This window comes from Sporisorium graminicola, chromosome SGRAM_20, assembly GCF_005498985.1.
Source record: "Sporisorium graminicola strain CBS 10092 chromosome SGRAM_20, whole genome shotgun sequence".
Classification (NCBI taxonomy): domain Eukaryota; kingdom Fungi; phylum Basidiomycota; class Ustilaginomycetes; order Ustilaginales; family Ustilaginaceae; genus Sporisorium; species Sporisorium graminicola.
In genome coordinates this window covers 320393-345839 of record NC_043729.1, presented here as the reverse complement: position 1 = coordinate 345839, position 25447 = coordinate 320393, and the positions used below count along the sequence as shown (strand labels likewise).

Genomic DNA, 25447 nt, shown 5'->3' with positions numbered 1-25447 from the left:
TTGTCCTCCAAGAATTTGGACATTTCAGAAGAAATATCGTCGCTTGCCCGCCGTGCTAAAGCCCGAAGAACAAAATCAGTGACTCGGACGTGGCCCGAGTCTCTCAGCGCCACTGTTCTCGCCTCAATCACCCACATCATCCTCATCCTCATTCGCATTCTCCTCTCCTCCCATCACAACACCAAACCCGAAAGATAAGCGGCACAACCATGAGCGACAAGTACGCTGCAGGCAGCACCAATGCCAGCAACAGCAATAGCGCCGAAAGCGTCGCACGCCAAGCCCGATCCGCTTTCGAGGCCTCCTCCCAACTCCTCTCCACTTCGGCCTCTGCCGATACCACACGCTCCTCGGCGCTCCTCTCCATCCGCTCGGCGCTCGAACGCAACAAGACGCGAATCCAAGATGCGAATGCGCTCGACATGCAGGCTGCGCAGACGCTTGTAGAGCAGGGCAAGCTGTCGGCGTCGCTTGCTGCGAGGTTGGACCTGTTCAGCAAGGCGGGCAAGTGGGAGTCGCTGCTTGCTGGTGTTTCGGATGTCGCCGCGCTGCCGTCACCGCTGGATCATGTGCAATGGGCCAAGAGACTGGCAGAGGAGACCGAGACGCAGGGCGCCATCGACCTGTACCGCATCACGTGCCCCATTGGCGTGTTACTGTGCATCTTTGAGGCGAGGCCGGAGGTGGTGGTCAACATTGCAAGTCTTGCGATCAAGTCGGGCAACGCTGCGATTTTGAAGGGAGGCAAGGAGAGCAAACATACCGCAGCGATCTTGTCGAGTATCATTTCGGATGCGCTGGCCGAGGCCGGGTTGCCGAAGGACCTCATCCAGACGGTGGAGACGCGCGGGGATATCCAGAGTTTGTTGCATTTGGACGAGTTCATCGATCTCGTGATCCCGAGGGGCAGCAACGAGCTGGTCAAGGCGATTCAGCGCGACGCGAGGATGCCTGTGATGGGGCATGCGGATGGGCTGTGTATCGGGTATGTCCATGAGGATGCCGATCTGGACATGGTGGTCGGCACGGTGGTGGATAGCAAGACCGACTACCCCGCGGCGTGCAATGCGCTGGAGACGCTGCTTATCAACGAGAAACTGCTGGCTAAAGCCCACTTTTGGCCGCCTCTCGCAGAAGCACTACTTGGCGCCAAGGTTCAGCTTCGCCTCGATCAGGAGTCGCTCTCGCACCTCCCACAATCGCTCCTGCAAAAGTACCGCTCCCAAATCGTCGCAGCGCAACCGTCAGACTACCACACCGAATTTCTCGATCTCACGCTCGCCGTTGCCTCCACCGCCACCCTCGACTCCGCGATCCACCACATCACCACCCACAGCTCGGGCCACACGGACCTCATCCTCACCTCGCCCACCGCCTCTCCAAACGCCGCAGCGGACCGGTTCGTCAAGTCGATCAACTCTGCCAACGTGTTTGTCAACATCTCGACGCGCTTTGCCGACGGGTTTAGGTTCGGCCTGGGCACCGAGGTGGGTATCAGCACGGGCAAGACGCATGCCAGGGGCCCGGTCGGCTTGGACGGACTGGTGATCTACAAGTATGTCGCCAAGGCGGTCGGTGCCAAGACGGGCGCCCAGACAGCGGGCGAGTTCAATGCGGGAAGGGCGTGGGCCCACAAGGAAATCGAGGCCGTATATCCGACGCTGTGAGTCCGAGCAGAGGTAGGGGGTTCGGACCGAATGAAAAGAATGCCGTTCCAAATGCTCTCTTGCGTGACCGCCGCGTACTCTGTCTTCCGTCTGCACGCTCTGTTGAGAAAACCGTCGTCAAACCTCGACAATCTCAAATGCAAGAAGACCCTCAACTTCCAACACACCCCACACACCCATCTGTGAAAGAAGAATCATTTTGATTTTTTGAACAAGAGTACAAGAGAAGAAAAAAAAACAAGGATCAAGAACCGAAGCAACGCTCGTCTAGCCTAGCTTCCCGGTGAGAAAAGAATCGCTCTCAAACCAGCTGCAGGGACCTGGAACTTAGTCGACGTCCATCTCACCGGGACCGTCGGCCTTGTCGGCTTCGGCGTTGGACGTCTTGGCGGCGTCGTCCTTCTTGTCGTCCTTGGCCGGGGTGGGGGCCTGGGTGGTGTCGGCGCGGGGCTTGGCCTTGCTCATGCTGTGTCGAGGCGAAGTGCGCGCGAGAGGGAGAAAGAAGGGACGAAGAAAGGTGAAGTGTCAGTGGACGGTGTTCCGAGTAATAAAAAGGGGGTCAGGTGTCGTCGGGTGGAGGGTGTGATGTGGGACTGGTGACACGCTGACGTTGACGAACCGGTCCACTACCACGTCCATAGTGGCGAGATGCGGGGGAGGTGGTATTGCTGTGGCTGCTACCATTCGGCGTGTCAGATCGCTGGCGGATGCGATCATTCACAGCGACTGCCGGTATGCTGCCGGCAGAGCCAACACTGCAATCCACATCCGTCTCGCCCTCTGCATCAATGTCGGAATCCGACAGCTCCGACGGCAACTCCAGCACCGACAGAGGGCTGATACCACTCAGCATGCTGCTGCCGTCATCACCGGCGTCAAGGTCGACGTCGGTGGGCGGAGTCGCGTGAGCAGTGGACGTGTTGGTAGTGGTACCCGTGTTTAACTCGTTCCGCTTTCCGAATAGACCCATGTTGGTTCCATCACTGGAAGCAGACGATGTCGATCGCGGTCGCGGTCGAGGTGGTGGCGATGGCAGGGGTCGTGGGGTCAGTGATACATACATTGGGTGGGCAAAGTAGATGATCTCGTCCTTCTTCTTGAGCATGTCGGCCGACAGGATCTTGGGGTCGGCGTTCTTGGGCAGCTCCGACTGCTTGTACAGGCCATCGTCGAGCCACTTGGCCACGGTGGCGCACTTCTCGATCACCTTCTGCTTGTCGTCCTCCGAGATGTGGCTGTAAGCCTCGTCACCGCCCTGAGCCATCTCCATGTACTTGTTGATGGCCTCACGCAACGCCGAAGCGGCCTTAGGTCGCTCCTGGAACTCCTTCTCACGGAACTGGATGGGGCCTCCAATCTTCTGCAGCGACTCGATGCGCTCGACGTAGGCCGACTTGGTGGCGTCCTCGCCCTCGTCCGAGTAGAGCCACTCCTCCTGAGCGTTGAGGGCAGCGAGGTACTTCTCCTTCTCCTCGGGGGTGACGAACAGCTTGAGTCGGTCGTCGAGCTTGGATCGCTGGTCGTAGATCATCTCCTCAAGGGCGTTCTTTCGGTCCTCGGTGTCGATGACAAGCTTGTCGTTCGAGTAGAGCTGGCCCTCGGTCTCCTTCATGCTGGCAACAATGGAGGCGTCCTTGCCGCCGGTGAAGCCAGAGACGATGGTCAAGTCAGCCTTGCGCTGAAGCTTCTTGACCTTGCGGATCTCGGTCTTGGGCGCGGCAGCGTCCTTGTCGCCGTCGGTCTCCATGGCAGCGGGGTCGGTGACGGGCACTTCCTCCTCCTTCTCGACCTCCTCGACGGTGTAGGCAGACTCAAAGTTGAGCACGCCGTGCAGATTGAGACGGGCCTTGACCTTGACGATCGAGTGGTCTCCCTCGGCGTTGGGGGTAACACCCTTGATGGAGAACTTGCCGATCCAAGGGTTGATGCCCTCGGGGATCTGGTCGGGCGAGGCGTAGTGTGCCTCGAGGTCGAAGTTCTCCTTGCGGTAGAAGGTGAGGATCTTGGTGGAAGGGATGGGGTTGTTGGGCTGGAAGACGACAAGCTCGGTGTCCTCGTCCGGCACGTCGGCAGCCTTATCCCAGGTGACCTTGATCGAGTAAGGGGTAGCGTCGTGGATGCTGAAGTCGCGCACCTTGAAGACGGGCGAGAGGACGGCGCAGGCGAGGGTGCATCCTCGGGCAACAGCCTCGTCCTGGTTCGAGGTGAACGAGAGCGACTTACCAAAGAAGGCCGAAATGCGCTCCTTGAGGGCGGGGACACGCGAGGAGCCGCCGACCATCTCGATCGAGTGGATCTGATCCTTGGTCAGGCCAGACTGGGCAAGGGCGGTCTCAAGGGGAACAGTGATGCGCTCGAGAAGAGGAGAGATGAGCTGCTCGAACTCCTCGCGCTTGAGCTGGGAGCTGGCGTCGATGTCCTCCATGAGGTTCTCGACGTTGAGGGGAGCGAGTGCGTTGGCGGAAAGCACCTTCTTGAGACGCTCGCAGCCGGCGGCGAGACGGAAGGAGGCCTTGGGGCTGGAGAGGACGTCGATCTTGTACTTGCCCTTGAACTCCTGGGCAAAGTGGAGGAGGAGGGCGCGGTCAAAGTCACGGCCACCAAAGTTGCGGTCGGCGGCGGTGCCGAGAACGGTGAGCTGACCCTTGCTGAACGAGACGACAGCGACCTGGTAGGAAGAGTGGCCAATGTCGCAGAAGACGACGTTGCGCGGGTTGTCGGCCTCGGGGAGGTCGGTCTTGGTGATACCGTAACCGAGGGCGGTGGCGGTGGTGTCGTTGAGGAGGCGAAGGGGGTTGAGTCCGGCAATCTCGGCGGCGTCGAGGTACGCACGTCGCTGGGCATCGGTGAACCAGAGAGGGGTAGAGAGGACAACATCGCTGACACCGGCCCCACCGAGCTCCTTGGAGGTGGTGTCACGGAGCTTGCTGAGGTACATGGCGAGAAGCTGAGTGGCCGAGAAGACTTGCTCCTCACCTGCGAGGCGCACCTTGACACCAACCTCGCCCTTTGCGTCGACGAGCTCAGCATTGATGAAGTTCTTTTCGACCTTTTGCACCTCGGGGTCCTGGAAAGTGCGACCTACGAGGCGCTTGAGAGAGCCGACGGTGTTCTTGAAGTTGGAGGTCTGGGCGGTGGCAGCGGCCTCGCCGAGCGCTCTCGCCTTCTGGCCGAACGAGACGAGCGAAGGGGTGGCACGGTTGGAAACCTCGTTTGCGATGACATCGACACCACGGGCACGGGCAACACCGATCTTGGACGAGGCGTTACCCACGTCGATACCGACAACGGACGACATTTTGAGGGTAGAAAAAGAAGCAGCTGTAGTGCACAGAAGCTCTGCGGGATAAGGTGAAGATAGAAACCGGAGATGACGATGGACGAAAGGAAGAAAGAAAGAGAATCGATACGAGATCGACAGAGGTGGTGGGTGGGTGGTGGTGTTGAAGAAAAGCGGAAGCGGATATGATCACCAGAAAAGTGGCAAGCGCCTTTGCGTGCTGAGTACGATAGCGGAGCACTGTGCTGTGCTGCGATAAAAATGGTTTCGAGTTCAGAAGCAGCTGTCCGAATGTGAATCTCGATGATTTTATTTCGACACAGGACGGTCAACAGCAGCGTTCTGTGGCCCAAACGTTGAATGCGCTTCGACTTGTGTGATGTGACATGGAAAATAAATTTTCGGATTGACGCTTTCTTCTCAACCAACACCCTCTTCTTTCAATTTGGCTGAGCGCAGCGGTTAGAATTGCCCACAGCAGGCTCTGAACGCGTGGCAAAAGCTCGAAATTTGTTCTTCTCGCTTCCGCAACAACCTTCTTGAAAATTCGCGATCTTCTCAGAGAAGCAAGCTGGCAAGCTGCTGTGCTGCGCAAGTAGCTTCTAGTGACCTCGCTTTCCTCATCGTCGTCTTGTTACTCTTCCGCACTCGCCTTTCGAAGCATTGCGAAACCTAGAATTGAACGGTGGGCTCAACAAGGTGCTCTTCACATCAATGTGGATTGCTTGTTTCCTTGCTGCCTTGCTGTTCGAGGTTCAGCTGCGCTAGTCGATGTCGTGATCGGATCTCAATCGGGTGATCCCCATGATCTAGATTGAGAATTTTCAAACACGGCCGACAGATGATCTTGTAAACTATGTTAGGCTCTCTTAAACAACAGTTTCTTGTAAATAAACAGTCCTTCGAGCTCATCTGCACGATTACCTCATTGCCAGATGTCAAGTTGAGCGCTTCCATGTGTCCATTGGTTGTTTGTTACTGGAAGCATCCTGCACCATCAGTTAAGCTACGGCTGCGAAACCTTGTCCTTGTGACGGCAGCACTGGTACGAATTGCCGTCGCCCGTCGCCCTCTCTGGCCACTCAGTCACCTTGAGAGAGATGCTTCGAACCGGGTCAAGCCTCCCCTTCAAAGTATGATGTTGTTGTTCTGGAGAGCAAGTGAGGCAGGGGCTTGGCGGTTGGGCCAGGAACAGGATGGTGGTGCGAAGGTATTAGCACTGCCTTACCACATATGTGGACCCTGAAATGCGACTCGACGGGCAATCGATATCGTCATTGCCGTTGCCACTGCACGGCATCGACGATCAAGGGTCCAGCCATGACAGCATCGTCCTTCCCTCGCGTTCACCTCCACCTCCGAATCCCACCCTTCCTCTTTGTCGTTCCTTCGCAACCAAGCTCATGTTGGTCAGCGTACTGTTGCAGCATAACTCGGACACCTATATCAACACTTAGCTTCCTCGACGACCACCATCTTTGTAAATCTCCTGTACACAACCCCTCATACTTCAGCCTTCTGGGGCTTCCTGCAGTCACCGTCTTCCGTGGTCACGATCATTCTTGGGTTCTCTCTCATTCTCTTTCTCTTTCTCGTTCTCTACACCGGAAAAGGCCATACGCAACAATGACACGCAACATCCTCATCGCGGTGCTGCGCAACGACCTGCGCCTGCACGACCATCCCATCTTTCACCTATGCTCCGAACCCTCGCCACCATCAACGCCGTTCAAGCAACCCGTAACGCACGTCCTTCCGATCTACGTCTACGACCAGCGGCACATCGAGGTGTCCGGGTTCCCCTCGCTCCTCAAAGCCACCTCCTCTGGTGGGGGCAAAGGATCCACGCAGTACGCAAAGACGCGCGAGCTGGGGCTCTGGCGCACGGGCATCCACCGGACCAAGTTCATCAACGAAAGCGTGTTCGACCTCCGCGATCGACTACGGTCTATCGGGAGCGATCTGGGACTGTTCGCGGGGACGCCCGAGAGCGTCGTGCGTGCGCTGGTGCGCGAGATCCGCGACAAGGGCGATACGGTGGAAGCCGTGTTCCTGGGCAGGGAGATCAACACGGAAGAAGTCAACGTGCAGAAGCGGCTCGAGAGGATTCTGAACGACCTGCAGTGCCCCTTCAAGCTGTTTGAGGGCAAATCTCTAATCCACTCGCGCGACTTGGGTTTTGCGGTCAAACAGCTCCCAGACGTGTTTACGCATTTCCGTAAGCAGGTCGAAGGACCGGACATTTTCACAGCCCCTCTACCGGCGCCCACCAAGCTCAAGCCGTTCCCCGCCGTCGACGTCGCCGACGCCGAGGGCGTGTACGCGCTCTCCAGCTCCAGGCGCCTCGACAGCAAGCAGGAGGTGGAGAAGCACCTCCTCCAGCCGCTGCTCGACGAGCCCGTGCTAGGACACACCGAGCAGCTTGCGAAAGTGCTGCGCGACGGGGTCGTCGATGTCCCGCACTCGGCGTTCCCGTACAAGGGTGGTGAGACGGAAGCACTCAAGCGTTTGGACCACTACTTCGGCGGGGGCAAGAGTTCGCCGGGTGCATCATACAAGGAGACGCGCAACCAGATGCTAGGGGCGGACTACAGCACCAAGTTCGCTGCTGCCCTGGCTCACGGCTTGCTGTCCCCGCGTCTCATCGCTCAAAAGGCGAAGGAGCTAGACGAAGCAACGGGAAACGCAAACAACAAGGCCGGTGGATACTGGATCATCTTCGAGCTCCTCTGGCGCGACTACTTCTACTTTGTCGGGTGGAAGTTTGGCTCACACCTCTTCACGCTCGGCGGGATCGAGGAGGAGCTGGCACCCAAATCCGCCTCCTCGAAAGCGTACGACTGGAAGACCTCGGCGTCGCTAACGGAAAAATCCGACCCGTTTGTGCGCTGGGCCACCGCGACCACAGGCGTACCCATGATCGATGCCAACATGATCGAACTCGTCCAGACCGGCTTCATGTCCAACCGCGGTCGCCAGAATGTCGCCAGCTTTCTGACCAAAGACCTGGGCTGGAACTGGCAGCACGGCGCCGAATTCTTCGAGAGCTGGCTCGTCGATTACGACCCCAACTCCAACTGGGGTAACTGGCAGTACGTGGCCGGTGTGGGCAACGACCCGCGCAGCTCGCGGCAGTTCAACCCCATCAAGCAAGGAAAGGACTACGATGCACGCGGCGAGTACGTCGCGACCTGGATACCGGAGTTGAAGAACGTACCGGAACAGTATCGTCATCATCCGTGGACGCAAGAGGGCGGGGCGAAGGTGGATGGTTATCCGAGTAGGCCGATGATCGAACAGCAGATGTGGAAGAAGCATTATTCGAACGCTGGCGGAGCAAGTGGGAATGGGCAGAGGAACGGTGGGGGTGGAAGAGGAGGAAGTGGTGGTGGTGGAAAAGGTAACGGTCGAGGCGGACGGGGTGGATTCAGAGGCAGGCGTGGCGGCGGCGGCGGTGGTGGTGTTGGTGGTGGTGGACAGCAGAACAAGCGATCATAGACGTCTAAATGGCATCCCTCTTCACTCACTCCTCAACGTACAGCTCCTCACCATACAAGATGCGATTAGACAGACACGCATAGACAAATTAGACTACGCAGCATCGCAATGATACATAAAAGCGTTCCATGTTCCGCCAAAGCGACACACGCAGCTGATTGAGACATTCCTGTCGCCCTACACCCGACATCCCCGCCCCTCTCAGCTCCGTCACAGCACATCGCGCTACTTGACAACTAGACACCATCCTTACTTTCCTCCTTCCGCTTGCCTTCCCCTGCTTCCGCTTCTGCCTCTCTAACCAGCCCGAACCGATCAACAGCCAACCCAACCACGTCCGTCCACTCACACATCGCCCCTCTCCCAGTATCCCCACATGCCAACGTCTTCTCCACCGGACCCCTTACCTCGTACCCCAGCACCTCCATGCAAGTCTTCAAGTGCACCTCTGTCAGCGGATGCATGTACATCAAGGTGTTCATTGCCGGAAAAAGCACCGTCGGCGTGGTCGGCGAGAGCGCACGCAGGAAGCTGGTGAGCAGGTCGTCACACAGCCCTGCATTCAGCTTGGCGAGCGTGTTGGCGGAGGCGGGGGCGACGAGGACGATGTCTGCCCACCGACGCAGTTCGATATGCAGGATAGGGTCCCCAATGCGCGTGAACGAGGTCCATTCGTCTGCGTTGACCCAGAGGTGCGCGCGCGGGAGCGAAGCGGGTGGCGCAGTGGGCGATCGTGATGCGGCTAGATTCTCCGCTGCGAGTGACGCCACGGTGTATTCCCCGCCGTCCACAACCGAGCCAGCGTCTGGGTGTGTCTCGTTCAGTCCTTTAATGATCGACTTATCGTAAAAGTGCAAAGACGCATCCGTAGCGATAACCTGAACGCGCACGTTGGAGTAGCTCAACAGCTCTTCCACAATAAGCGGGATCTTGACCGAGGCGACACTGCCCGTACTTGCTACTACCACATGCAGCGGGCGTTCGGCCGTCGGTGGACGAGAGAGCGGTGCAAACGGTGACTGCAACGAAGCAGGTAACGGTTTTGAAGCTGTCGCAGCAGCAGAAGGCAGGTCCTCGATTGCCGATGCAGCAAGAGAGGTAGACGACGCGCTACGAGCAGCAGTCGTGATTCGTCCGAGCTGGGCGGCGAGATACGATGTGGTTCGGCCCGCCGAAGCGGCCTTGGACGGCGGCGGTGGACCAGGCAGCTCTCGCGACACTGTGCGTGGCGAGGCGATCGATGATTGTGCAGAGACAGACACCGCACTCGACGCTGCTACGTCGGTCGTCATTGCAGAAGGCAGACCCAATCCGAGTGACGAGGAAGGCGAAGACGACAGAGCAGAAGCCCCCAACCGACCCAACATTGCGAGACGATCCCCGATACTGGGTTTGTCCGCTACCCCACTAGTCGGAGTTTCGCTCATGTCCTTCTCTTTTCCCGGCTCCTCCCAACGCGAATAGTCTGTCGGTGTCACGCTGCTCGGCGTCCCGCTGCTCGAAGTCCGCGATCGGAGAGGGCGCGCTGTGGCACCTGCAGGCGACGCATGCACGTTCACCGCGCCGGCTCCACCCCGAGGCACGGCTATGTTGATTGACGCCGTGCTCTTCGTACGTTTTCGACCCGTCGATTCGGCCGTGCTTGGATCACCAACGCCGCCTGCCCCGGGACCATTAGCACTGGCACCCATCATGCGGCTGAACGCCGAGATGCTCGAACCCATAACTCCCGTAATCACCTTGTTGCTTGCGCCGGCCAGATCGCCAATCTCTTGAGTCAACCTGCCCCTGATCCGCGCTGGCATCGCCAGCGTAGCCGTTGCAGCCACCTTGTCGTATGCAGACTGTCTAGACGCACGGGACACGTGTTCTCCATCGGCGCCAGTGACACGCAGGTGCGCTCCGATCTGACTCGAGTCCAAGCCGAGGTCTTTGACGTCCACATTTTCCAGAAATGCGACGGCTGCCTGCACGTTGACGAGGCAGTACGACGTCTCTCCCTGCACCAGGCTCTCGGCACGGAAGCGCTCGATGTAGAGCAAGTTGCTCGCCAAGCGCGAAGGATTGGACGATACGATGCTGTAGATGAGGATTGGAAGGATCAGATCCGCGCTCGTCGAATCAGCCGTTTTCTTCGTTGCTGTCGGGGCCGTTTCTCTTTCTTGGTCGTCGGCGTCAGCGTCGTCATCTCGCATCTTGATATTGGGCAGCTCAGCCGTACCTTCTACTGCAATCTTGTGGGCCCTCACCAACACCGCGAGCTTTGCGTGCGGCGAACGACACGATGCACTTTCGAGCCGTTGCAACTCTGCACCGCACTGCTGGACGATGCGATCGAGTCCGTCGAAGAGCGCATTGCTCTGCTCCACCTCTTTGTTGCCCCCCGGCAGCCGCTCGGAGGGAACATCTAAGCCGAGATGGCGCAGCGACAGACCCAGCACATTGAGCGCAGCGATGCGTGACGCCAGTGCATCATCGTGGTATCGGTCGCGAGAGGTGGCAGGGCAAAAGATGCGGTCGTAGACCTCTTCACACAGCACACTCTCGACCATCTCGAGTTGGCGTTCAATGAGGTCGTGCTGATCTCGCCGCGCTTCGAGAGATGCAGACGCAGGAAGGGCAGAATTTGCTTCAGCAGTATTGTCTTTCTGCTGCGACTGCCGCTCATCAGTCGATTCGAGTTTGTACAGCTGATCACGAATGCTGTTGAAAAAGTCCTGAAAGTTGTCCGACATGTCATCCGGATCCGCCAGGTATGGGGGATTGGCGATGTTGACAGGAGAGCTGGCTCGAGATCGATTCATGTCAACCCCGGACCTCGAAGAAGAAACGTCACTGAGGGATGGCACCGGCGGCAAGTAGGTTGCACTGAAACTGGCAACAACCTCGGAGATGGATTCTGTGATATTTGCCGTCGCGAGTCTCTTCTTGATGCGCGTATCGAGCGTCTTTCGGATCGTCCTCATCACAGCCGAGCGACGGACAAGATGGTCGACGACCCAGACAGATACTGTCCTCCGGCTGCTGTCGGCAAAGGAGGCTGATACCTTGCTCGAGTCTTGCGCACTCGCCGAGTCCTCGTTCGATTCTTCGTTGGCGTCATCAGGGACCTCTGCTCCCAGGCTAGATGAATCTTGCGCACTACCGTCAGTCTCTGTTTGCGGCGGGCGGGCAGCGCGAGAGGATGCAGAGTCCAGATGAACAGCATTGGCGGAAAGCCTCTGAGCGTCGAGCATTTCCGAGCCAGCTGACTCTGTCGTCGCGTGTCGTCTGCGTTCGCGACCACTGCCTCCAAAAATACTCGCAAAGGATGCCGAAGCTCTAGAACCGGCCGCATTGAGCTTGGAATTGGATCGGCTTCGATTCCTTCCTGTTACCTGGTGTCCAGTAGACGTTGTGCGTGCGTTGAGTGGCGGGGGAAGTGGAAACTGTGCGTTGGAAGCCCAAAGAGAGAAGGTGGGATAACGGCACTTCGGGTCATCAGGCGTGGTCACGTTGGGCAGTGGAGCAAGCGTCTCGAGCGTTTCTTGACGTGAGCCGGCGTCTTTGAGGTTGGAAATGGAGCTCTGGGAGGTCTTGACGACGAAGGTCTGCAAGGTGAGCTCGAAGCTCTCCGAATCTGATCCTTTGCCGTGGGGAGATGCTCGAGACAGGCTACCACGGAGCCCAGACAGCGTCAAGATGGGAAGCGACTCGGGTACGACCGACGGTGTTGGTCTAATAGCCGAGGTGGACGAGGCGTTGAAGATGGTGTGGTCGTATGCGAAGGATGCGCTGAGCTGTGACGCCGAAGTAAACACCGATGGAGGGTCACGAGGAAGCAAAAGGGTCGCATCGCCGTTGGCAAGAAGCTCTGCAACCGCAGCCCATTCGCCCTCAGTAGCAGCTTGGAGCGCTTCGAGAATGAGCCAACCAGCACTCTTTTCGGTCAGGCCGAGTCGACGAGCTTCGTCCTGCATCTGCTGTAGCTGAATGCGAGCCATGGCTGCTCGGGCAGTATCTGCTTCGGATGCGCCGGTCGCCGAAGTTTGAGAGCTGTTGCGCGGCGGTGGGGCATCCGGCAGCGAGATGGTAGGATATGAGGGGGAGGTAGTGACATACGAAGTGGCCGTCAAGGGTGAAGAGTGCGAGGCAATCCTGGTGTTGGGGGAGAGCATGTTGGGCGATGGCTGAGCAGGAGATATCCGACCAGACAGAGATGTGGCACCATTTGTCGATGCTTGCGGCTGTCCCTGGCTAAATTGCGAAGAGTGAGCCTGAAAAACTGAAGCCGCACTGGGTCGCAGCATCGAATTGCGTTGGCGAGGAGCATAGTTGAGGCTATGGTAGGTGCGTGATGATGGCGTTGCGGTGGTCGGAGTGGAGGGAGTCGACGAGGAAGGCGATTCGGCGGGTTGACTCCGTTGTTCGCTGGAGGGTCGCACGTCGCTATTTCGACCTACTGTCTTGCTCAGCCATTCAGCTCTGTCGGTGGCCTCAAGTCTGGTGATGGGAAATCGAGGAGAGGTGGAGTCTGAAGAAGAAGTAGTACTGGATGTCATTTGCGATGGCCTCTCACCTGCTCTCGAGGAGTTGACGTCGGGATCCAGCGAGTCTATTGGAGAGCGTTGCATTCTGAAGATGTGGTAATACGACCGAATCAGCAAACGGTGACCTGGCGACGAGGATTATGGCAGCAACGAAGCGCGACGAAGGAAGTTCGTGTCAATGACGAGCAGCATCAGGTGAGCCCAGTCCGTTTGTCGCAACTTGGCATCTGATTAAGCGACGTTGGAAGAGATGAAGAGGAATGAAGGGAAGCGCGAATGAAAGGATGGGCGTTGAATCCAGACCGCAGTTAAGGGTCTCTTTGAACTCAGCCCGGAAAAAAAGCGAGATGGCTCAAGCGCGAAAAACCACTTCGTGTTGGTTTCATACACCAAAGCGCATGGTCGAGCACACCGTACTCCATCAAACGGGGCATTCACTTCAGCGGTAGGTGGTGCTGATGTAAGTATCGGACGTGCTCTGATCACGGATGGAAAGGAGTATAAGTACAAATGATTGCAAGATCGTTGAGACAAGAGAACAAGGGTATAGGGGGGTGAATTTGCCCGAAGCTGAACTTGCTCGGCGGGATGTCTATCGCACAGCAGCCGAACCTCTGACAGGAGCTGACCTGAGATTGGACATCAACAGACCAACATCCTCTTTCGCACCAACGCCATTCGCCGCAACGGCAGCAGCAGCTGTAGCGCCGGACATGCTCGGCGGATAGCCCGTCTTGATGGCAAAGGTCGGGCTTCGAATCGTCTGATCGCCTTTACCCAGCGCATACTCGTCGATGATGGGCAACTGAAGCACGTTCATCTTGGGCGTAATGCAAACCAGCGTGTTGGTGGGGATCTCCATCCAGTCGGCCTTTTCAAACGTCAAAGGCTCGCTGGCCACGACAATGATCTTCTCCCTCTTGTCGGTCTTGACCATCCTGTAGGTGCCTGGTGAGTGTTCGTAGAAGCTGGTTCCGGAGGAAAAGTAGAGCGAGGCAGCCTGGTCGTGCTTGCTCGAGACGTAGCGCGTGCAGATGATGCTCTGGCCATCGGTGACGCAAAAGTTCATAAGGCTCGGTTCTTGGATGCCCGCTTCGCGCGCCCAGCTGTTGAAGTCGTTGATGGTGGCCAACATGGCATCCCGAAGCTCCTTGTACGAGAACGGTTCGGTCTGGAGTGGGTTGCCCAGGTGGCTAAGGAAGACGGCAAAGGCAAACTCGGAGTCGGTGTGTCCTTGAGGAAAGAGGAAGAGCGGTTCGGGCAGAGAGGCGAGCACCTTGCGTTTGATCTTGGAGAACTCCGAAATTTGACCATTGTGCATCCACATCAACCGGCCATACCTCCAAGGATGGCAATTGGTCTCGGAAAGAGCACCTGCCGTGGATGCACGAACGTGAGCGAAGACGAGAGGAGACTTGATCTTTTCGGCGATGCGTTGCAGGTTCTGGTTGTTCCAGGCTGGGGTGACCGAGGTGAAGATGCATGGAGCGTTTCCCAGCTCAGGATCTGGCTTGGAGTCATACCATCCTACACCAAAGCCGTCTCCGTTGACGGCACGGGTAGCGTCGAGACGCAAGCGCGAATCAAAGGCTTGGTTGATGATGGAGTGGGCAGGTCGTGTGACGAGGTGGCAGAGCTGGATGGGATCGGCGCCCTTGAAGACTAGACACGGCATGGTTTTGCGAGACGGCAACAGCAGAAAGAAGCACCAGGGGGTCAGTCGAGGAGGAGGGCGGTTAAGGGATACTGATCTCGCAAACACTCACCAAGTAGACGGCACATGATGTCAAAGCTGGAGCGAGGAGCAGGAAAAGTTGGGCGCCTGGATCCGCCCTGTAATAAGAGAAGTGCAAGCCGATTGGCACCAATGTAATCGCACCGAACTCGTCTGCTGCAGCCGCTGCTGCTTCTGCTTGGGGCCTCTTGTTTGTGGTGGACAAGTGCTGGAATGCAGATGAATGGTGTGTATTGTGCCAAAGTGAAGTCGAGATGGCGAACATGACTCGCCGCTCAGCTTTATTCTCCGAAGCGTTGATTTCCCTCATTCGCTGCTCTTATCGCGTCATTTTCCATGCTTTGCATCGCTTTGCTTTGCCGGTTCATTGTGGGGGAAGTTGGAATTTCCTGAGGAATGGAAAGTAAATAAAATTGAAAAAGAGCGCTGGAAATTGTGGCACCAAAAAAAAGGGAAATGTCAAAAAGCACTCAACGTCAGGAATCCACAGACGAGGAAGGTGTTGGTCTCGAGACGAGCTCGTCGAGGAGTGTTACTTTCTGATTCACGATCAAGTAGTCATTGATGCCACTCACCCTTCCGCCAAATGCAGGGTAGATAGACCGCCGGTAGCAGCCAGCCATCCTGTTTGCTTTTGCGGATCAGCCGCGACCAACCATGCCGCTCCTCACATCCTTCGATGAAGCCCTGGCAGCACCATCTTCCTCGTCCAACTCGGATTCACAGAAGCAATCCCTGGTTGGAGGGCTGTTCTCCCACACCGTGGACCCCTCCCCTTCCAGTATTGATTGGAATCGTATCACTTCCACCAACCTCACTTCGCACAGTCACGGTCTGTGCAGTTCAGTCTACCGTCGAGCGCTCTCCTCTTCCGCGAAATGGCCGTACAAGCACTCCACTGCATCGGATCCCCGCCGAAGCTCCTCTTCCTCATTCTCACTCGCTCTGTCGCAAGCAGCGGGACAGGCTGATGGCTTGGCGGGGTGGATATGCATCAAGCGCGTTCAAGCGGATGAACAGCCACGTCCACACTCGATCTCGCGCGAAATTGCGCTACTCGACCTGCTCTCTCACCGGAACCTGGCACCGTTGCTCGCAGCAATTCACGATACCTCCGATCCGTTTGGCGCCGTCGTGGATCTCGTCATGCCTCTGTATGCCGCTACGCTCGAAGAAGTGTTGCAAGAGCCATCCCTTGCGTCGATAGCAGAAACACCAGACGTTGGCGAAGCTTCAAGACCGGGTAACTCGATACGCCACCTCTGGTCAGACTCACCAGCAAAGTTTGTTCAGAGCGTATCGGAACAGCTCTTGGCAGGGATCGCCTTCCTGCACGACAACAAGGTGGCGCATCGAGACGTCAAGCCTTCCAACATCTTGCTGGCACACAACGGGCTGGTCAAGCTGATCGATTTGGGCACAGCGTATACGACGACCGTGTTGAATGATCCGCTTGCGTCCGCCGACTCTGGCCGTACGAGGGGAAGGGAGGTAGAGGAAGAGTGGAATGGTGGGAAGATGGTGTGCCAAGTGGGCACGGGTCAATTCCGCGCACCCGAGCTGCTGTTTTCGCCCATGGGAGGGTACGACGCTTTTGCGGTCGACGTTTGGGCTGTCGGTGTGACGTTGGCTCTCTTCCTCACTCCTCTCACTGCCCTTCCCCGCCCCAACACAACCAACATGGAAGCAGAACAGCAACAAGACGACAGAACAGACTGGCAAAAGGCATTTGACGCTGGAGTGCCTCTTTCACCATCGCCCTCGAATCCTGAAAGCGATTCCTCGCTCTATTGGGAAGAAGAGCCATTGCCCTCTGATGCCCACTCGGAAGGCCCCGAGACGGCGTCGGGATACATCCGAATTCCCCTGTTCCAGTCCCATACCGGCGACATTGGCCTAGCCGCTAGTATCTTCAGCCTGCTCGGCTTACCCACTTCGGTAAACGACTGGCCAGAAGCTCAACACTTTCAACCACCACTCGAGCGACTCCCCTTTGCACCTACACAAGGGAAAGGCTTGCTCTCTGCTTTGAGCCTCATCAAAGATGCACGAGTTTTATATGGGCTGAGCGGTTTGGTGCTCAACGTCATCCAACCTGCCATCAATTTGTCCGCTTCTAAACGGCCAAAGGCTCGCTCCTTGTTGGCTGCCATCCAGACATTTCACCTTGCATCTTGAGCAAGCACTCCATCTCTCCTGCGATGCTTGATTCACTTCATCTCATCGTCCGACTGCCACAAAGCTGAACAAGGCCATAAGTAAAGAAAATGGTAGTATTTCAAAGAGAATCACAAGGAACAACAATGGAAGCATGGTTCGAGTCGAGACAATGAAAGAGCGCACCCTTCCCTGCTCGTTGCTGAGGTCTCAACCTGCAACTAGACCTCGTACGAGGCCGTAATGCTGCTACAGGTCTTGACGAGTCGAAGGCGGCGAGATGAAGAAAAGGTGCCGAAAAGGTGACGATGGTAGTGGTACAGGTGTGGATGAGGATTGACCGATCCTCGGATCGAGACGGGCTGGTACGAGACTGTGCAACTGCAGCTGTAGTGGTGCAGCACGAGAGCATCGTACTTTGTACACACGATTCGATCCGGTGGCGGCCGAGGTATACTAGGGAAAACATGGTTGGGAAGACATGGTTGGGCGAGAGGAGCAGAAAGAGGGATTAGAGGAAAGAGTGCAGGCGAGATGCGTCGAGAGGCATGCGTGGGGACGTTGGTGGTACATGATGCAAGTGAGAGGGGGAGAGAAAGAAGGTTGGGTTGCGTTGACGGGAACGTGCGTACGATGGCGACGAGTAGCAGCCAGCGACCTGCATAATCGTACACAAGTTGCGAATTGCGAACCCGATCCTGGGTCGACGTCAACAAAGGGGGCCAGGGGAAAGAGACGGTTGATGATGGAGGAAGAATGAGGAGCAAGCGAATTGGATGGCCGGATTAGAGTTCGGCGGACACAAATGAAGCTGCACGAGGGAAGGGCAGAGCAATGTCTGCGACCGGGGCGCACTGCTGCTGCTGCCGCGAGTCAACGCCGAGAAGGCGGTACTTGGGCTGGACCTGCGGAGGCAAGCCAGGGCTCACCGCTCGCAGCTCCGTGTCGTGGGCGATAGCCGCGCCCGTGACATTGTCCGATTGCGAACGGCTCAGGCTGCTACGTCGGCCAGTGGCACCACTGACCTCGTCGGCGGGAGCAGTAGCAATAGCATTCTGAGCAGCGTGAGCGCGCTTAAGCTCGGCGGTCCACTTCACCCAGTCGCTTTCGGACACTACCAGGCGATAGTCGATGGCCTTGAGGAAAGCACGCTCAAGCTTGCCCAAATCCTTGACGGGGAGACCCGAGATCTTGGACCAAGCCTTGTTCGAGTAGCAACGATCCTGCACAAACTTGGCGGCCGTGATGATCGAGGCGAGGAACATGCGTCGCGGGCATCGGATGAGGCAGAGCTCTTCTTTGGTCATGCCGAACAGAGGCGAACTGGCCTGCGTCTCGACTTGGATCTCAGAGTCGCCTCGGGTCGATTCCTTGAGCGAGAACTGCTTTGAGCTTTCGGCAGCTTCGCCGAGTCGGACGCAGTAGAGGAGAGCGGCCTGCAAGGTGGAGCACGAGGAGCGACCACGACGCAGGGTCTCGCGTACAAACACCTGGAGCGGCAGCGCGTTCTTGCCCTTAGCCATATCACATGAGCTGTTTGGGACCGATGCGTTCCAAACTCTGTCGAGTGTCCTGCAGGCAGCGTCTGTGGAAAGGTCAACGAGAGTAGAGGGAAGGGTAGGGACGACCTCAGAGAATCAGCAAATCAATTCGGATGCGGAAAGGGGCGAGTAGCAAGGATTGAGGGAGCACAGGCACGATGCCGTTGAAAGCCAACAAGGAATGGGATACTTACCAACTAGGCAGTCGACGAGAGCCGTCTTGGAGCCTTCGACCGAGGACGAGGACGACGAGGCAGGAGAGATGACGCTTGGAGCGGCAGGGGCCGCCACAGCCTCGCCGCAAGGCTCAGCGGGCTGCGCTGCTGGCTGCGAGGCGACACTGACCACTTCGGAGGCGAGTCGGACGACTTCGCCTTGAAGGTCACGGATGCGTTTGGCACAACGCTCAGCCTCGGAGGCAGCGAGTATGTCGTCACGCCAGGTAGCAAGGTGCTCGAATTGCTGCTGAGAGACGACGCCCTGGTTCATCGAGCTCTTCCGAGAAGAAGGAGTCTGCTCGCTCGCGCTCGTTTGCGAGTCAAATGCGGATTCAGATCCTTCGTTACCCGGTGAGAAGACCGAGGCGTGGAATGTGGCGGCCGACAATGACGAGGCCGACGAAGAAGCATCCGAGCTGGATCGAGAGCGTTTGCCGCAGACGGTTGGAGGCTGCCACGCCAAAGCGTTGTCGTTCAACATGAGATGCGGCTTGCCGAGCACCGACTGCTCGAGGGCAGTGGTGTGGCTGGCCAAGTTGAAACCATTGAGCTCGACATAGTCTGCGACGGGTAGAATTGCGCCATCAACGACCACGGTTGGAGCATAAGGATGGAGTGGCTGCATGGTTGCAGACCAATGTGAAGGGGATGTCAGAACGCTGGAAGGCTAGAGCGTGTCTGAACGGAGGCCAAGGCAGTCTTGAGATGCCTCTGCTGATAAATCAGGGAAGCGTGACGGACTGCTACTTGGCGGGTGTGAGAGTAGAGAGGGAGGATTAGAGGCCGATGCGACGAAACCAATTCACGTAGATAGGGACCGGGAGGATGACGGTGAGGACCGTAATCCTGTATAGAAGGTTGATAAGAGCGAGATCCTACGTTGGAGAGGTAGGAGGACTCGCTAGATGGAACCGAGAACGATGAAGCGTTCTTGGTCACAAGCGTAGAGGATCGACCTCAAGTCAAGAGCCGATCGGAATAAATAAGGGGATGGGCAAGAGTGCGGTGGCGAGAGTGGTGCAGAGAGTGGTAGAGCTAAGACGGTATAGAGACGAAAGTGGATCGCGACGAAAGGCTGTGTTGAAGAGCGTTTAGCGCCTTGCAGCAGAAGGTTGATTAGGGACCTTGGATGATCGTTCTGGGGTGCAGAAAGATAATCTTAAAGGTCCCACGAGGGGACGGCGACGATGGAGGAAATCATTGCTTGTACGTTGTGTGCTGAGCGAGAAGAGACGTTAACTGTTGAGTTGTTGTGTTACTTCAATTGGCCTTAGTGGATCACTAGGCAGCGGGCTGAGTCGCAATAATGCTGTTGGTCGAAGTCAGAAGCTGAGTTCGAGTTGTTCTCGTCGGTGTGGGCTGAGTCGTGTGCGGATGTGTGGCAATACCGATGACGACGACGTCGAATGCCAAGGATGAGGACGGATGGAAGATCAAAAGGAAAAGAGGATAGAGATCTCTCGAGGTAGCGGGAGGTCGACCGTCAAATAGGTGCTGAGTTGTGCGCGCGAGTCACACGAACGGCAGAGAGGATGCGGAGGAGGAGGTGGCTGGCTGTCAAAATGGAATGATCCGGGATCCGACTGATGAGTCTGGAACGCCAGTCAAAGAGGGGAAAAGGCCACAGCAGCAGGAGTCACTCGTGACTCAAGAGACAAGGCTGTGCTGTCGAAGAGCGACGAGAGTGGCAAAAAGTAGACCACCTTTGAAGATCGGGTTGTCGAGATCTCAGAGAGAGAGATGTTGAGCGCGAGCCAAGATGTGTTTGTCGCGCGCCTGAGTACGAATTTAGCTGAGGCGAGTATAATGGCTGAGTCGAGTGCGTGGAGAAAGAGTGTTGGCTGCGGTGATGGTGATGATGAGAAGATGACCTGAATCCAAGACTGAGCCCGACGAGGATGGCGAGGAGGAGGAGGGGCGAGGAGGGTCTGGATGTCAGTCAGTGGCGGAGATAGGCGAGACTCACTGGCTGTGGGCTGGGCCGTGAGTCACATTTGGGGGAGGAGGAGCTGGACGGAGCACGGCACAGATAGACAGGCGGCGGAGCGTCGAAAGGGCGGAGCCAGCAGTGTGTGTGTGTGGCGAGTGAGTCAATCAGTTCAGCAACCCGGCACACCAGCGGCCATAGACCCTGAGCATCGGCAGCACCGTCTCTGGAGACAACCAAAGATAAAATCGCGCGGCCCTGCGCTAGCGAATTCCCAACTTGTGGTTTGCTTCGGTTCATTTCATTATTTTTAGTTGACTCGACTCGAGACCGTTCGACCGTTTAGGCCACGGGGCTCGCTCTTCGCTCGCTCACCCGACTTGGCCGTTCTCCTCTCCCCTTTGTAGGAACTTTCTGACTTTCGAGCACACACTTTGCAACGCTGGAAGTATTCACGGCATGCTATCTACGATGGATTGCTTTGGAAAGAAGGATGGGCCAAAGAAAAGGAGTGGAAATCAGCGGACGAGCGACTGGTGGTTTCGCAGCAAAGGTGGAGTCACCACCGCGCCTGGACCAAACGGGCTTGGTGGCAATCGCGGCGCTAAGCCTGTAGCGCGAAAATTTGACCGGCGTCCAGGCACTGGACCAGTGTAGGAGATTGCAGCTGTCCACAACAGCAGCAGCGCAGCTTGACAACCCCCGGACGGATGACTCCATCCCGCCGCGCACAAACCAAAACCACACACCCTCGGAAAAAGATTACGATTTTTCTGGAAAATTCACGACTTGGATTCGGGCACTTGAGCAGTGTTTGAGGATAACAGTGTGACCTTCCCTCTGCCGTCCTGCCTTTGCGACAAGCAGAATTTCGGGTCAAATCAAATAATCGAACATTTCGCAACTTTGGCGCGAGATGAGCAGCACAACGTCAGCGGAAAGGCGGAAAGCACACAATTTCCTCAGCAGCGACGAGTCATCGAGCCTTCTGCTGCGCTCTGCTTTGAAAGACACGGTTGCAGCTGAGTCTCTGATATTTTGTCTCCCTCTCCCTTCCCCTTTCTTTGCCTCTCTCGATCTTATTAACGGCATCATGGATCCGATACTGGCCGACAGGCTTTTTGTCCCGATGAGTGGCAGTCATGCTAAGCTTGTGGCTCGATCTGTTATGCGCGCGTTCTGGTTGGCCAGCTGGTGTTCCTGGCAAGCTCGTCTCTGCTCGACAGCTGTCTATTAGAAGCTGTGTTACTCCTTCATTGTCATGATGGTGCGACGCTATCGCAACCGGTGTGTCGTGGCCCTTTGCTGCGGCCACACGCTGTGTGTGTTCCTTGCTTGCTTGCATTGCTTTCGATCGCACACTCGAGCGTCGGTGATATGCTTGGGCGGTCATCCACCATCGTACATATGAGGATTTTTGCTTTGGTCTTGGTCTTCGACTCTTCGGGCCTCAAGCACATGGTGCATTGCTTGCCACCGGACGGCTAACAGACCGGTCTTCCACCACCATGAGGTAGTTGCAGGGTTTGCAACGTTCGATTTGGCCTCCAAACAGCAGTCGGAAGCCTTCCCACCGAGCGGCGCTGAAAGCTGGATTCGATGCACGACTGCTTCAAGACCCTACAGCGATGTGTGCATCGAGCTGCATAAAGCCGAACTTCTGGGCTCGGTTTTAGTGGCTTGCTCGTCCACAGTTTGAAGCCGAAAGCTTGTCGTGCGGAGGCAGGCTTCGAATCGAGGCCGAGGATGTTTTATCGGCCCGATCCAAGTTGAAAAGGCGATCTGCATTACCTGAGCATGACCGCGTACGTGTCTCCACTTTCAGGCTTAGATGATAATCTTCTCGACGTGCGCTGCTCGGCCACTTGGTCCTCGTTGTTGTCTGGCGAGTGTTGCTCTTCCCAGGGTTCACCCGTTCGACGCACATCCTTACTCCATCTAGCTGATAGGATATCTCACGGCTCATGCCTGACCTCTGATCTCCCATTGCTCCAAGGCACGAATTAGAATTTCCTCGCCATGTCGAGACTCGCACGCACCACCACATCGGCACACCACCTCGCGGCAGCCTCGAGCTCGCTGTCGAGGGCCAGTCGCTCCACACGTCTAGCGGGCGGCGCCATCTCTGCATCTTGCTTTTCGACCCAGCAAGGCTTGGCAACCTCACACTCAGCATCGCTCAATGCCGCGGCCGGCCCATCTCGCTCAGCCTTCTACGGCAACGTGGCAGCGACTCCATCAACATTTGCAGTCTGTGCGAAAAGGTCGTTGGCAACAACAGCTCCAGCGTCGGCCGCGACTCATGATGTCGAGTCCGACATCGTCATAGTGGGCGGGGGCGTGGTTGGTCTGGGCCTGGCATGTGACCTCGTTGCTTCTCAGGCTATTGGCTTACCAGCTCAGCCAGACACCCAGCCCATCACGCTGATAGAAGCCTCCGACCTCAGCCGTCTCAGGAGTTGGGCTGCTGACCGCGCAAGCCACCTCGCTCAATCACAAGCGTCCTCCTTACATTCTTCTTCCGCCGAAGGTCTCGACTGGGAATACCGCGTCATCTCGCTCACGTCCGAAAATCTCGACTGGCTCAAGCGCATCGGCGTGTACCCTTACCTCGTCGAATGTCGCCTGCGGCCTGTCAACTCGATGCGTGTCTGGGACGGTCTCTCCGGTGCCCTGCTCGACTTTGACTCTGCCGACCTCTCCAGCGCTGCAGGCTCCTCGTCCCAGATCAGCGCCATGGTCGAGATCAGCAACCTCCAGCAGGCTATGCTCCGCTTTCTTGAACAAGGACCGGGCAAGGACATCTGCGCCGTCAAGGACAAGGCGTTGGTCGAGTCGATTGCGGCTGGGTCAAGGATCGAAGCCGGCAGCTCGTCGATCGAACAAGACCCGTGGCCAACTGTGCAGCTTTCGAGCGGCGATGCTGTTCAGGCACGACTGCTCGTAGGAGCCGATGGGCCCAACTCGCCCGTCCGCAAGTATGCTGGCATCGGCGACTACGGCTGGCCGTACGAACGACGAGGTCTGGTTGGCACGCTTCGATGTCGTGGTCCAGAGAGTGGCGAACCTACTGTTGGTCACACCGCCTATCAACGCTTCCTGCCCAGCGGCACGATCGCCTTCCTGCCGCTCTCGGATTCGACAGGCTCCATGGTCTGGACTCTCGAACCCGAAGTGGCGGCCGCTCTCACTCTGCTTCATCGCGAGACGGCAGGGTCTGCGGAGGAACCGCTCGCAAGTTTAGTTGATGCTGCTTTCCGATTGCCGTGGTCGTACATCGAGCGGCTCTTTGAGCGTGTTGTGACTTTCACAAAGCACCCGACGCCTGATGGAACGCAGCGAAACTGGAAGTGGCTTGCTGCAGAGATCCCCACCGAAGCCGAATGGTTCGAGCGAGGTCTGGGCGACCCATTGCCGGAGAGCGGGACAGGCGAAGTGCCACCCAAGATCCTCTCATTGGATTCCAAGAGCGTCGCCAGCTTCCCGCTCAACCTCAAGCATGCGGATGCCTACCTCGGCGCGTCGCTCAACAGCTCGTCTCTGCTTCCATCCGGTTTGCTCGCCGGTGCGATGGCTGCCGTCGGACTGGCACCCGAGGGAGCAGGGCAGGGCGCCGGACGTGGGCGCACCGTTCTCGTCGGTGATGCGGCACACACGATCCACCCACTCGCTGGGCAAGGTCTCAACCTGGGCATCGCCGATGTTCGCTCGCTGTCCAAGACTCTACGCGCGGCGTTGGGGGCCGGAGCAGACATCGGCTCGTATAACGCTCTCAAGGGGTATGCGAGGGAACGATACTGGGAGAACCAGAAGATGCTTTCCGCCGTCGACCACCTGCATTGGCTGTACGCTGGCACACCGGTGCCGCTTCAGCAGCAGGCGGATGGGGGCAAGGAGCAGAGGGAGCGGGACGGGCTGGTCAAGACCGCGGCCAAGGAAGTGGTTGGAAGAGGGGTGGTGTGGGCGAGAAGCACGGGGCTGGAGGTGATCAATGAGCTTGGGTTCGTCAAGAATGCGTTCATGCGTCAAGCTGGATCCACCACCACTTCGTCCGGCAGTGCCCCTTCGCCATCGACACGACGATCCTACTCTACTGATCGTGGTCAAGGCTTGCATGTATTGTCGCGTCCTCGCGCTCCTCGCAAAGTTGATGCTGCTTCACAGAAACGACACCATTCGTCGAGCCACTCTGGACCGCTCGCATCGGACGTATACACCAGTGCCACCGCCGACAACAACAGCAACGCAGCCACCACATCAACGCCCTCGCTGTCGTCTCTTACCCCGTCGCAGCAGAGGGCGTTGCAAGACATGCTGCGCGTCGACCACTCGGGTGAGATCGCGGCGAATACAATCTACCAAGGTCAAGCCGACATGTTTGGCGCTCTGGGCGATGTGAAGAACCGCGACCTGTCCATCGAGATGTGGCAGACGGAGAAGAAGCATCTCGAGGTCATGCGTGCTTTGCTGCGACAGCACAATGTGCGGCCATCGCTGCTGATACCCGTCTGGTCGGTGGCAGGGCGCGTGCTGGGCGGCGTGACGGCGCTGTTGGGGCCGAGGAGCGCGATGGCCTGCACCGAGGCGGTGGAGAGCGTGATTGGCGAGCATTACGATGACCAGCTCAAGGAGCTCAAGAGCATTTTGGAGAGAGAGGGGTTGCTGGAACGGGCAGGCGCGAGAGAGGAGGAGGTCCATCCTTCGCTGCCGCTCTTGTCGGATATCATCAAGGAGTTTAGGGACGACGAGTTGGAACATTTGGATACCGCGGTGGAGCACGAGTCGCAGCAGGCGGCGGGGCATGCATTGCTGTCCGCCGTGATTGCTGCCGGTTGCAGAGGCGCTATCTGGGTCGCTTCTCGTGTATGAGTTAGTCACCGCTCTTCTTTTATTCA

The 25447-nt window shown here is 57.4% G+C and overlaps 8 protein-coding genes across 8 annotated transcripts; 4 read left to right on the top strand and 4 right to left on the bottom strand.

The window, feature by feature from the left end:
• Positions 1 to 209: 209 nt before the first annotated feature.
• EX895_003309 (uncharacterized protein) lies at positions 210 to 1667 on the top strand (the record flags this gene model as incomplete). The annotated part of the gene is made up of 1 exon (XM_029883907.1): positions 210 to 1667. One exon carries the CDS (start codon positions 210 to 212, stop codon positions 1665 to 1667), a length of 1458 nt encoding a protein of 485 aa, XP_029739713.1.
• Positions 1668 to 1994: 327 nt separating this feature from the next.
• Positions 1995 to 4965, bottom strand: EX895_003308 (uncharacterized protein; the record flags this gene model as incomplete). The annotated part of the gene is made up of 2 exons (XM_029883906.1): positions 1995 to 2133; positions 2729 to 4965. 2 exons carry the CDS (start codon positions 4963 to 4965, stop codon positions 1995 to 1997), a joined length of 2376 nt encoding a protein of 791 aa, XP_029739712.1.
• Positions 4966 to 6573: 1608 nt separating this feature from the next.
• On the top strand, positions 6574 to 8445 carry EX895_003307 (uncharacterized protein; the record flags this gene model as incomplete). The annotated part of the gene is made up of 1 exon (XM_029883905.1): positions 6574 to 8445. One exon carries the CDS (start codon positions 6574 to 6576, stop codon positions 8443 to 8445), a length of 1872 nt encoding a protein of 623 aa, XP_029739711.1.
• A 236-nt stretch (positions 8446 to 8681) lies between these two features.
• Positions 8682 to 13058, bottom strand: EX895_003306 (uncharacterized protein; the record flags this gene model as incomplete). Its single annotated transcript, XM_029883904.1, has 1 exon — positions 8682 to 13058. One exon carries the CDS (start codon positions 13056 to 13058, stop codon positions 8682 to 8684), a length of 4377 nt encoding a protein of 1458 aa, XP_029739710.1.
• A 508-nt stretch (positions 13059 to 13566) lies between these two features.
• Positions 13567 to 14649, bottom strand: EX895_003305 (uncharacterized protein; the record flags this gene model as incomplete). The annotated part of the gene is made up of 1 exon (XM_029883903.1): positions 13567 to 14649. The coding sequence occupies one exon, from the start codon at positions 14647 to 14649 to the stop codon at positions 13567 to 13569; it is 1083 nt and encodes a 360-aa protein (XP_029739709.1).
• A 717-nt stretch (positions 14650 to 15366) lies between these two features.
• On the top strand, positions 15367 to 16887 carry EX895_003304 (uncharacterized protein; the record flags this gene model as incomplete). Its single annotated transcript, XM_029883902.1, has 1 exon — positions 15367 to 16887. One exon carries the CDS (start codon positions 15367 to 15369, stop codon positions 16885 to 16887), a length of 1521 nt encoding a protein of 506 aa, XP_029739708.1.
• Positions 16888 to 17651: 764 nt separating this feature from the next.
• On the bottom strand, positions 17652 to 19250 carry EX895_003303 (uncharacterized protein; the record flags this gene model as incomplete). Its single annotated transcript, XM_029883901.1, has 2 exons — positions 17652 to 18451; positions 18602 to 19250. The coding sequence occupies 2 exons, from the start codon at positions 19248 to 19250 to the stop codon at positions 17652 to 17654; spliced, it is 1449 nt and encodes a 482-aa protein (XP_029739707.1).
• Positions 19251 to 22571: 3321 nt separating this feature from the next.
• Positions 22572 to 25421, top strand: EX895_003302 (uncharacterized protein; the record flags this gene model as incomplete). Its single annotated transcript, XM_029883900.1, has 1 exon — positions 22572 to 25421. The coding sequence occupies one exon, from the start codon at positions 22572 to 22574 to the stop codon at positions 25419 to 25421; it is 2850 nt and encodes a 949-aa protein (XP_029739706.1).
• Between the last annotated feature and the right edge of the window lie 26 nt (positions 25422 to 25447).